The 12426-nt window shown below is 53.8% G+C and overlaps 1 protein-coding gene across 1 annotated transcript in view; it reads right to left on the bottom strand.

Annotated features, from left to right (window-relative positions):
- Positions 1–4514: 4514 nt before the first annotated feature.
- The window catches only part of NINL (ninein like), a 73051-nt gene continuing 65139 nt past the window's right edge, over positions 4515–12426 (bottom strand). The window contains exons 20-23 of the mRNA XM_058679902.1: positions 11861–12019; positions 11175–11286; positions 5281–5660; positions 4515–4726 (exon numbers count right to left, since the gene is read on the bottom strand). Coding sequence (XP_058535885.1) covers positions 4535–4726; positions 5281–5660; positions 11175–11286; positions 11861–12019 — 843 coding nt within the window. The 3' untranslated portion in view covers positions 4515–4534. The remainder of the gene's footprint in view (positions 4727–5280; positions 5661–11174; positions 11287–11860; positions 12020–12426) is intronic.

The following is a 12426-nucleotide window of genomic DNA, read 5'->3' as shown; positions in this document are numbered from 1 at the left end:
TCCCTTGCGGTCTCCTCACTGAGCAGGACAGCAGTATTTTTTTTAACTTTTATTCTAATATTGCAATGGTGGGAGGGCTGCAGGCCAGTGTGGACAGACCTCTGATGAGGATGAAGAGGGTTGGGTTCGGGGAGAAGGGGTGTGAGATCAATGTTTCTGTTTTCCCCTCTGTGCCTGCTTACTGTCCACTGCAGCAGCACCAGGGTCTGGGGATGGTTGAGCTGGCCTCAGAGCCCCCTATGGGTGAAGAACATGCCAAGGGGCTTGCTTGAGCTGTCTTGTCAACTTCATTGCACTGAGGCCTGTTGGCTGTCCTTGTCTGCCTCGGTGCACCACAGACCTAGGTGCCTGTGGTAGAACCTGGCCTGGAGTGTCATTCAACCTGTCCTTTCTAACCTTTGATGAGATACTTGAAGTCTTTTGTTGGCTTCGGTAATCTAGCCGTCTTTTTTTTTTTTTTTTTTAAATTTAAACATTTCTTTTTTATTTTCATCACAAAGTCAGATAGAGAGGAAGAAAGACAGGAAGATCGTCTGTCTGATGATTTACTCCCCATGTGAGTGCAACGGCTGGTGCTGTACCGATCTGAAGCAAGGAGCCAGGGACTTCTTCCAGATCTCCCATGTAGGAGCAGGGTCCCAAGGCTTTGGGCCATCCTTGACTGCTTTCCTAGGCCAAAAGCAGGGAGCTGGATGGAAGTGGAGCAGCCGGGATACAAATCGGAGCCCCTGTGGGATCCCGGTGTGTGCAAGGTGAAGATTCAGCCACTAGGCTATTTGATACCTAATAGCTTTATTTGCAGAAGAATTTTTATGACTTGCTAAAATGTGGGGATTATAGTCATTTATACTACCAGAAGTGTTCTGGTTTTTGACTATTACCAAAAAACATGCCAGCAGTATCTGTATATGAGTCATCTATGGACACATATTTCTCTTCTCTTGGGTAGACAACTAGATCACATTATAAGTGCGTGTTTAACTTCTTAATTTTCAGTTTTTAAATGTTTACTATTGTTTACATAATTGAGATGGTTGCACACTCATATGGGCCTCTGATTAGCATGGGGAGAACTGAGGTATGACGGTGGGACAAATGTTTCCATTCTTTTTTCTTCTATGTCTGCAAGGGGAGAAGCGGAGGGGGCCACTCCTTGCTGTCAAACTATATCAGCAATCAGGGATGAGGGAATGGCCATTTGATGATATCTTAGGAACCCCAATGTGGGGAAGAACGTTCTGAGAGTGTTAGCTGGGTGGCTTTCATAGTTCTGTGATGTCATTGGCTCTGTTGCGTTAGGATTGAGGAACTCTTAACGTCTATTGGTTGACGAAGTCCACCTTAGTGCATCCACGGACTCAGACACTTGCTGCAAAACTTGGCCAGGAGAGTCGTCCAGCATGTTCTGCTCTCCGTCCATTCTACGTCCTCTGCTGACCTCGCTGAGCTGGCTGTCATGTCCCCCATGTGCATCTGGGCATACTGTCCACTGCACAGGCATCAGCAACTGAGGAGGCCCAGTCCCGATGCATGCACTCAAAGTTTGGACCACATATCCTCTCCCCAAGGAACCTCACCTGGGGTGACTTCAGACTTGATTCTTGTGTGCATCAGCTAGTGCAGGGACAAGTTCAGTCTGTCACCTGCACCAGCCAGTGCACATACCAGCGGATGCAGCTGCCTAATCAGTTCACCCTCAGTCCCATCTCTCATGCCAACTTATGGGTACTGCAGCCCAGTCCAGCTCATCCTGCCACATGCAGGCCCTCACACATACCAGCACATGCTGCCACCTAGTTGGGGTGACCCCTAATAGCTCTCTCACCCGGCCTTCCCCCAGCCCTTTTTTTGTGCGTGCCAGCATGCAATGTGACCTAGCCTGGTCCATCCATCCAGTTCTCACACATATTCATTGGTGCCACATTTTAGCTTACCCTGATCTGTCCCCAGACCTGGCCAGCACATATGCCAACAGGTGCTGCTGCCTTGTTCAGCATGACTTGCCCTCAGCCATGGATCTTGTGCTCACCAGTGGGAGCTGCAGCCTCACAGTTCCCTTGCCAGGCCTGCTCCCAGCTCGAGATCTTGTGCTTGCCAGCGGGTACTGTAGTCTAGCCTGATGTGACTTGCACCTGGTCCCTGCACTTGCCAACAGGTTCTGTGGTCTAGCCTCACCAGCCCACACGTTTTGGCTTTTGCACCTGTCAGTGGGTGTGGCAGCCCAACCCAGCCTGCTCCCAGACCCAGCTCTCACTCCAGTGGAAGCAGTTAGCTCATCAGGTGAGTCCTGACATCCCTCCCTCCCAAGCCTGTCCCCGGCCCCTGGTCTTCCACATGCTGATGGGTGTTGTGGCCCAGTCTGGCGCGGCCTGCCTCCAATGTCAGCGTTTGCCAGCGGTGCTACAGCCTGACTCAGCCTGGGTTGCACTCATTTTGGTTTTCTTTCTTTTTTAAAGATGTATTTATTTTTATTGGAAAGTCACATTTACAGAGAGAAGGAGAGACAGACAAAAAGATCTTCCTTCCATGGGTTCACTCTCCAAGTGGCTGCAACCGTAGGAGCTGAGCCGATCCAAAGCCAGGAGCCTCTTCCAGGTCTCCCACGAAGGTGCATGGTCCCAAGGCTTTGGGCCGTCCTTGACTGCTTTCCCAGGCCGCAAGCAGGGAGCTGGATGGGAAGTGGAGCTGCCGGGATTAGAAATGGCACCCATATGGGATCCCAGTCCGTTGAAGGCAAGGATTTTGGCTGGTAGGCCATGGCATTGGGCACAGATTTATTTTATTTTTTATTGGGAATTCAGGTAGACAGAGGAAAATCTTCCATTCGATGGTTTACTCCCCAAGCGGCCACAACGGCTGGAGCTGTGTGGCTCCTAAGCTAGGAGCCAGGAGCCAGGAGCCTCTTCCAGGTCTTCCATGTTGGTGCAGGGTCCCAAGGCTTTGGGACATCCTTGACTGCTTTCCCAGGCCACAAGCAGGGTGGCCACAAGGATGGGAAGTAGGGCCTCTGAGATTAGAACCGGTGCCCATATGGAATCTTGGTGCGTGCAAGGGAAGCATTTTAGCCGCAAGGCTACGGTGCCAGACCCCTTGTGCTAATTCTATGCATTGTACATAACTTTCATAATTCTTGAAATAGTGTTAATGACCCAAATTTCTTTCTATACACACACACACACACACACACATCTTTTGCTTTTCATATGGAATTTAGGATCAGCTCATGACTTTTTACTAAAAAACAAAGCTTGCAAGCATTTCAGTTTGGATTGCATTGTATCTGTAAATTATGGGTACACCTTCCCTTTTTGTTTTTAAAGTTGCTTATTTTTATTTGAAATGAAGGATGACAATGCTTCATTTCAAATAAAGAGATCTCTAAGGGGCTGGTCCAGATTGAAGTCAGGTGTCTGCTGAGGGGGTTCCAGGAACTCAGTCACTTCTCCCAGCATTGTGTTCCGCGCACAGCTCCGTCAAGCCTTGTCAGCACTTTCTACATTCCGACCCTAATTATCAGTGAACAGAAACAGTACGACTGACAGGCCTGGTGTGATAGCCCAGTGGCTAAAACCTCACCTGGCCAACTGGGGGAAGCAGCTGGCCCTTCGCCCGAGGGGCGTCAGCTCACAGTGAACGGAGCATCATCAACCTCTGTGTACTGAGTAACGCTCAGGTCAGCATGAAGCATACCAAGGCTTCATATTTCCATAACTGGTAGAACTAGGCTCCCGTCATTTTTTTTTTTTTTTTTTGTAGCATTTCCGTAGTTTCCTTTTTGGTTCCTGGGTTGTACAGTAAGCTGTACCTGTCCTGCCGAGTTCCCGAGTGCAGGGAACACTGGCATGTGTCTTCATCGGGATGGTATCCCACATGCTTCCAGCTCTCCCCACCCAACAACTGATGCTGTAAATTCATCCAGTCTTGGGGTTCCCCCAGGAGTGTGTGCAGTTAAGCTCCCACATGGAAGGGGGGGGTGTGCGGCTGCAGGGCAAACCCGGGGGCAGCACAGCAGCCTGGCAGGGAGGAGGGTTGTTTTCAGGGTGTGGTTGTGGCCATGCAGGTGTTTCTTGTAAAACTTCCCCCATTTATTTAAGACAGTATAATGAACAGGTTTACAAGTGAATTTTCATTGAACAGTTTATTGCGAAGGTTGACTTTTACATCAATAATACAAGTAGCATAATTTATGTATATTTCAGATATAAAACTATACATATTTGATATAAACATATATATATAAAATTGTTCCACATAGACTGGCAAACTTCCAGTGACCCTTTCATTTGCAATAAATATGGCATCCCTGAGCCCACACACCTGAGGTCCACCCTGCCCAGGGATCCCTTCAGCACTCCAGGGGTGTGGCTGCAACTCCAAGATCTCCCAGCGCAGGTGCAACGGGAACCGCCTGCATGCGCATCTCACAGACCATCCTGGCCCTAAGGTGTGCGCGGACGCCTGGCTGGAGCGCGGGAGAACACGCCGCCGACTCGCTCCTGGAAGCGGCTCCTGCGTGCGAGGGACGTGTCTGCGCTCACACAGAGAGGGCGGCGGGAGCCATGCGGTTGACAAGACTGTTGAGGGCCTGGACCTTCTCCTCCAGGCCACGGCTCCTCCTCTCGGCCCTGCGCTGCTGCTCCTCGGTCACCTGCAGGGCCTTCACGAGGTGCGCGTTCTCCACGTAGAGCTCCTTGAGCAGCAGGTCGGACCTCCTGTTCCTCTCCAGCTGCACGGGAGATGGGCTGGCTGCACACAATTCCCGTGCAGGCGCATCCGCAGCCCGCCCCAGCCCAGGGGAAGAGCTGCTGAACCCAGTTGTGGGGACAATTTAGAGACAACCCTAAATGCCAGTAGGGGGACTGCGTGACCTGAAAAGCAGCTCCTCTGGGTAGTGGGCTGCCTTGTTCCACATTGCAGTACCCTGGTAACGAGTCCCGCCTCCACTCCTCTTCCGGCTCCCTGCTACTGTGCACCCCGGGATGCAAGGACCTGTGTCCCGGCTAGCCTCCTGGCTGTGGCCAGACGCAGGCACTGGAAGTGATTTCTGGGTTCTGTGCCAGTCTCCCTGGGTCAGCTGGGGACTCCCGTACCAGGAAAAAACATCCAGGAAGAGGTGGGGGAGCTGGGGCCAGCGCGTCCCTCACCTGCTGCGTGGAAGGGGTCGGGGAGCTGGGGCCAGCGTGTCCCTCACCTGCTGCGTGGAAGGGGTCGGGGAGCTGAGGCCAGCGTGTCCCTCACCTGCTGCGTGGAAGGGGCTGGGGAGCTGAGGCTGTTGCTCACCTGCTGTGTCAGCTCCTGCACTTTGTCCTCCAAGAGCAGCTCCACATTGCGCAGGCGCGTCTCCACCTCTCGCACCCGCTCTGCCGCGGCTTCCAGCTGCCTCTCCCGTTCCTCCTGCCGCACACAACACGAGGCTGCAGACTGGCATTTCATATTTACTGAGACTCTCCTCCAGACTGGCACGGAGCTGGGACTTGCAGAGCTGCGTGTGCCCCACCCACAGCCCCGGAACACTTCTCTAACCCCCAGAGGTGCTCCCTGCTCCCAGGCTGTGAAGTCTGGCCCTGGTGGCACCTTAGGACCACACCGGGGTATTTCCAGCAGGAGCTGTTCCTTGGGCCTTTTGCATTTGCCATCTGCAGTGGGCGCCCAGAGGCCACCTCACTGACACCCACCAGCAGGTAGCTCCCACTGGTGCTTGAAGATGGCAGCCGGGGAAACCGAGGCACAGAGTCCTTAACTCTGTGAGTTAGCAGAGGCCTGGAGCACTTGGCTAGTGGACGCTGAGTCACCGCGTCTTGTGCCCTTTCTACCTCAGGGGCCTGCATGGCACTGGGCACACAGCCGGGCCCCCTCACCTGAGTCATGCCTTCTTTTTTCCTCAGACACACCAAGTACCTGGGATGCTTCAAAAAGTTCATGGAGGGCCTGGTGCGATAGTGTAGCGGTTAAGGTCCTCACCTTGAACGCACCGGGATCCCATATGGGCACCGGTTCTAATCCCAGTGACCCCGCTTCCCATCCAGCTCCCTGCTTGCGGCCTGGGAATGCAGCTGAGGACGGCCCAAAAAGCTTTGGGACCCTGCACCCACATGGGAGACCCAGAGGAGGCTCCTGGCTTCAGATTAGCTCAGCACCAGCCATTGTGGCCGCTTGGGGAGTGAACCATCGGACGGAAGATCTTCCTCTCTGTCTCTCCTCTCTGTATATCTGCCTTTCCAATAAAAATAAATAAATCTTTAAAAAAAAAAAGTTTATGGAAAATGCAATCAAAATTTAAGTAGTTTTGTGCAAAAATTTCAAAAGCCACCTCAAAGCAAATGCATAATTTCAGAGTATTTGGCGCTGAAATAAACTTCCTTTTAGCACCTTTTTTGCATAAACGTCCCAAGTCCCCTGCATGGCTCCCATTTTATTTTGCATTTGTGTCCCCGCCTCCCCCAGCGTGTCACTTGTGGAGGGCAGGGCCTTTCCTGCTGTCCATGTCTCCATCTCCAGTGAGCACCCAACAAACAGCACGGCCATGGGTGCTGCGGGCAGTTCTGTTCAGCATTGTTTGAAACCAGAGATCTGTATCTGGGAAGAACTGTCCTGGAGCCCGCTCTGTGACATGCACACGGTCCTGTCCCCACCTCTTCTGCCATGCTTCTGTGTGTGGCCTCAGAGCTGCTTGCAGCCGCACAGAGCCTGGCTATCGGGCTCGGCAGCCCAAGGCCAGCCAAACCTGGCCCGTCCCCCTGCAGCTACTCGCCTGTGGTCATGGCAATGGGCTGCAGGTTGCTACCGTGCTCCCATTCTGCCCAGGTTAACAGGGCCGGCCACCTAGGCCACCTAACCTCACCCTCTGGTCCCGCTGACTGTCCCCAGGGGGCCAAGAGCAGCTGTCTGACTACCCGCTGTGTCCCACCTAACCTCCGCACCCCTGCCCCGCACCCTCTGTATGCTGAACAGGGACTGCCAGCCACAGGCCTCATGGCACCAGGTACCAGCAGCCCATCTGCTCCTGCAGGCACTGGGCCTCATGTGGGCTCTGTGTGTTTGCAGGGTTCCAATGATTACTCTGGGAACAGGCATTGTGTAGCAGGTTAAGCTTGGACTTGCATGTCCCCCACGGGAGCACGGGTTTGAGTCCTGGCTGCTCTGCTTCTGATACGTCTCCCTGCTAATTCACCTGGAAAGGCAGTGGAGAAGGCCCCTACTGGCGCCATGTTGGCTGATCTCATGTTGGGTCCCTATCACCTACCTGGAAGACCTGCATGGATTTTTTTTTTTTTTTTAAATTGCAAAGTCAGATGTAGAGAGGAGGAGAGACAGAGAGGAAGATCTTCCGTCCGATGAATCACTCCCCAAGTGACCCCAATGGCCAAATCCAAAGCCAGGATCCAGGAACTTCCTCCAGGTCTCCCACATGGGTGCAGGGTCCCAAGGCTTTGGGCCATCCTCGACTGTTTTCCCAGGCCACAAGCAGGAAGCTGGATGGGAAGTGAAGCTGCCGGGATTAGAACCAACACCCATGAGATCAGGGAGCATTCAAGGTGAGAATGTTAGCCACTAGGCCCACTGCATGGATTCTTAGCTACTGGTTTTGGGCTGGCCCAACCCTGCTAACTGCAGACATTTTAGGAGTGAACTAGCAGGTAGATCTCTCTCTCTCTCTCTCTGCCTTTTAAAAAGATGAAAATAGCGAGTCATAGCTCCCACTGGTGAACAGGTGGTTCGGACCTGGGGGTCGGACAGGCTGGGCAAAGTAGCAACAATGGTTCGTCAAGGTATGGAAAGGCGATGGAACGGGCGCACCGGGCAGTATTGAGCAAACCTTAGTCCACAAGTAAGATTGGAAACCAGGATGGAGCATAGGACATGCCCAGCTAGGTTCTTGCACCAACTGGTCTGCGTGAGCAGACCAGTCACGACAGGTGATGGACTGTGCCAAGCTGAGTCAGAGCAACCACTGGCATGCTGAACACTGGCTGGGAACAGGTCCGGTTGGGGAGCTAAGGGGACACCCTAGCTGGGTGGAGGTTCCCACTAACGGGTGCATGAGCTGAAATGGGGTTGCGTTCTGGTCAGGATACAGTTGTAGTCTCCCTTGGCACAAGTGTGGACTGGGACAAGATGTACCAGGGCAGGCCAGATTGCAACACCTTCTGGTGTTCTGGAGGTCCAGGGTAGATGTGGGACGGACTAGGCTAGGTCTCAACCCCAACTGAGCCATGTATGAGCAGCTATATGTGGGTATGGATGAGCTGTGGCTGGGCTGAAACATCCAACAGCAAGAACCAGAACGGGGTGAAGGCCAGTTAAGAAAAGTCACTGTTCCTGCTAGGACAGGGATGAACTGAGTAGTGTTGGCTCATGGACCCACTGGTATGCGCAAAATCTGGCACTTGGAGGGGTTCTGATGGAGGAGCCTGGGCAACTCCTCTGGCAGGACACGGACCCTGCAGGTAAGCACAAGAAGCATGGAGGGAAACAGCCCAGAAGAGGTCATAAAAAGTGTCCCACTGGCATACATTTGGCATGGGTCGGGGACAGACCTGGCTGAATCGGTTCACGTCACCCACTGGCAAATCCAAGCACCAGAACAGAGTAGGTCGAGCCAGGTTTGGTTGTGACAAAAGCAGTGCACAACATGGAATGCCAAGGTGAGGTTGCCTGTGCCAGATGTGACCACAGCACCCCACCAGCACACGTGAGAATCAGGAAGGGAGGGGGGCAGAGCCGGCAGGGGAATAAGGGGTGGTTCCCTTGCTGGACAGCTACTCCCACTGGAGAGCATGAGCTAGGATGGCGACAGACCAGACTAGGCAGGGCTACAACACCTGTGCGCCTCATGTGGACTAGATCAGGGAAAAACCAGGCTGGGCTGATTATTCCTTCTGGTGCAATCTACAATTACAGTGGGTGAGGGTTGAAGCTAGTTCTGTCAAGTTAAACCACAGAACCACCTGGAGAGTGCATAATCTGGGAGTGGGAGTGGCCTGGGAGGGAAATAGTGGGCTCCTCCCTCTTGGGTTACCACCCCCCATGGGAGGGCACGAAAACTAGGACAGGGGCTGGGGTGGCTAGACAGACACCCAACAACATCTGTGAAGGCTGGATAGTTGAGTTGGTTAGATGGAACAAGGTTTTAATACCCATTGATGTGTGAGAGCAGAAGGGGATGTGGGACAGACTGGACTAGTCTGCTATACATACTGGCAAACTAGGGTAGGGGGCGGGCCTGATGGGGGTTATTGTGGGTCGCTCCAACTAGGCTGCAGCTCACACCTTTTTATGCGAGGACCGAGTATGTGCTGGGCAGAACCAGGCTGGACTGCAAACACCCATTGGTTCCAGGGATGGAAACAGAACCAACCCAGCAATTGCAACCACCAGCTGATCATGGAGATGGACTGTGCCAGGCCCTGTGCTTGCTAGTACATACAAGAATCTGGTCTGGGAACACCTCAGACAAAGTTTCTTTGGGGATCCCCCCAGTCGAGCTTCTGGACTCAGAACCCTAACCATGAAAAGACAGAGGACAGAACAAGTCAATCAACTACCTCAGCTATATGTTGGCAATTAAAATACTGGGCAAACGGAGACTCTGTGACGGACTGTGGATTCTCCAACGACCTCATCGTGCTTGGAGTGGTGAGAGTGGCAGCAATTCAGAACTGTTGAACTATCAAAACCACTTGAGCAAGACCCTCGGAGCATGCCCCACATCTGGGACCTGGGGTGGGTGGGAGACTGGGTGGGGCTTCTCCCTTAAAATCCCCTTTTACATCATATATATTAAGGAAACAATAAAAAAAAAAGAGAATAAATGATTTAAAAAGATGAAAATAAGCATCTAAAAATACTTTAAGAAACTAAACCATTTTCATTTTATTTGAAATCAAGCTACAGATGGAATTCTTCCATTTACCAGTTCACCCCTCAAATGCCTGCAACAGTTAGTCAGGGCTGGGCCAGGGAGAAGCTGGGAGCCCAGGGCTCCAGGTGGGTCTCCCATAAAGGAGCAAGGACTACAGGCTGAGCCACCACCTGCTGCCTTCCAGGCTGTGCACTGGAGAAAGCTGGAATCAGGAGTGCAGCCGGGACTTGAACCCAGAGATTCAGCAGGAGACAGCTCCACCTTACAGTGGGGCAAATACTGCCCTCAGAAGCCACCAGTGCTTGAGTGAGCACCGCCCTCAAAACAGAGGGTGGTTGGGGGAGGTTGTAGGTAAGGGACATTTTTCCAACATTCCTTTCAGTCTTAAAAATGAAGACGAGAACCCCTGACCCTCAGAGGTGCTGCTGGGCAAGCACCTCTTCCAGGGAGCAGCCCCGGCATGTCTGAAGCCGCAGGGTCTCCCATCCGGGCCGACTCCTTTGCAGTCTCAGCAAGCCAGGGCAGGGAGTCCAGGGCGGGCCCAGCCTCAGGTGAGTGGCCTCACAGGCAGAGACTCAGCAGGTGACCCAGGCCAGCCAGCAAAAGCGACCCAGGGTCAGCCAGCAAGTGATCCAGGCCAGACAGCGACCCAGGGTCAGCCAGCAAGTCACCCAGGCCAGCCAGCAAGTGACCTAGGCCAGCCAGCGACCCAGGGTCAGCCAGCCAGCAACCTAGGGTCAGCCAGCCAGCGACCCAGGGTCAGCCAGCCAGCGACCCAGGGTCAGCCAGCCAGCAACCCAGGGTCAGCCAGCAGGTGACCCAGGCCAGCCGGCAACCCAGGCCAGGCCGGTACACACCACAGCAGACCTGCATGGGGTCCTTGGGGCTCGCCCAGTCACCTGTATGCTCTCCTCATGCTCCATCAGCGCCTGCTCCTGGGGAGGAACCAGCTTCCCAGCTGAGTCCCTGCTCTGCTTTGCCCTGTGTGTGCCTGGTATCCAGGGCTGTGAGGTGCTTGGCTGCCCAGACCTGACCCTGCACAGCCAGCAGGTGTGTGGGTGTGAGGCAGAGTGCAGGCATCATGCCACCCTCGTGCTGGCACCCTCTTCCTCCCTCAGAGGCCACCCTGTGACTCCTGGGGGTTCTCTGCTCAGCTGCTGCCCCTGCACTGGAGAGGAACTCAAGCTCTCACACGGCAGGGAAGTGTCATCAGATGGGTTCAGCGACTGGCAGTGCCGTCAGCCCAGGGTGGCCGTCCCTCCAACCCCATCCGGCCAGGCCTCGGCTCAACGCCCGCAGCCAGCGTGCACACCCACCTGTGGCTGACTTTCTTCCAAGGTCTCCGTCAGCTCCGACTGTGACAATCGCAGGCGCTGACACTCCTGATTCATGCGTTCAAGTTCAAGTTTTTGGATCTGTTCACCCTGTTTCAGAAACACAAGACATCCCTAAGCCATCTGATACATGTTCAATGTGGAAACCTCAGACAATGACAGAAACGTTTTTAATGACGCAGTTTTAATTCTGCAGGGTCCTCGTGGCTGGAGACTCCCCTGGCCCTTGTTCCTGCACACGTACTAGTTCTAAGATGACATCTGAAGGCCAGGCACAGGGTGTCGGCCTCGCTCTGCTCCTGGTCTCAGCCTGGGCCTTCTTCCCCTGTAGTAAACTAAAGCTGGGTTTTCATGGGCCATGCCCAGTTCATTCCAACACCACTTGATTGTTGAGCAGAAGTGCCACGGGACGACCCCAGCTGCTGTCGCCACAACTTCTTGGATAAAATTCCCCTGAGGCTCACAGACACTCTGAACTGCGACGCTATCTTTCCAGCCCCTGGGGACTTGCTGCTGAAGCCTGCCCACTCCCCAGGCCAGCTTCACACTCCCTTGTGGCCCATCCAGGGCTGCTTCCTTCCAGCACCTCAGCCCAGGCTGCTTTGAGCTGCGCATCTCCCCTGCCATGCCCTTGGAGTGTGAATGATGCTGCCTGGACCTGCACCTGCTGCCCCTCGCGCTCGCCTGCCTCCTCCAGCCCTTGAGTCAGCAGTGCGACAGTGACGTGGTTCTTGTCCCTCCAGGTGTGGTGGGCAGAAGCACCCTCCTCCAGCTGCAGGACCCTGCTGTGGAGCTGGGAGAGTTCATCTTCGTATTTCTGACCCTGCAGCAAAACAGGTAAAGATACAGATATGAAAATAGAAAAGTTTCTAAGCTGAAAGCAGTTCCCAGGTCTCTGGGCAAAGCCACAGACCCGCGTGGGTGTCTGTAGCTGGTAGTGTTTGCCACCCCACAGTGGGGATGGCTGCGCGCAACCTTGGGACTGCTGCACTGCCCAGAAGAAAGAAGAGGTCAAGGCCATGGCCGCCACTAACCCCCACCCAGTCACTTCCTCCAGACCCTAAGCCAGTTAGGGGAGAAAATTATCTAAACTTGACACACAAAATTTCCAGATACAAGAAAAGGAAGAATTCAGGTTAAGTCTTGCTCAACCTGTGGTGTCAGGATCCCATACGGGTGCTTGCTTGAGTCCCAGCTGCTCTGCATCTGATCGAGCTCCCTGCTAACGGC

The sequence above is a fragment of the Ochotona princeps genome, chromosome 22 (genome assembly GCF_030435755.1).
Source record: "Ochotona princeps isolate mOchPri1 chromosome 22, mOchPri1.hap1, whole genome shotgun sequence".
Taxonomy (NCBI): Eukaryota; Metazoa; Chordata; class Mammalia; order Lagomorpha; family Ochotonidae; genus Ochotona; species Ochotona princeps.
The sequence above is the reverse complement of the archived record's forward strand: the minus strand, read 5'-3'. Positions and strand labels throughout refer to the sequence as shown.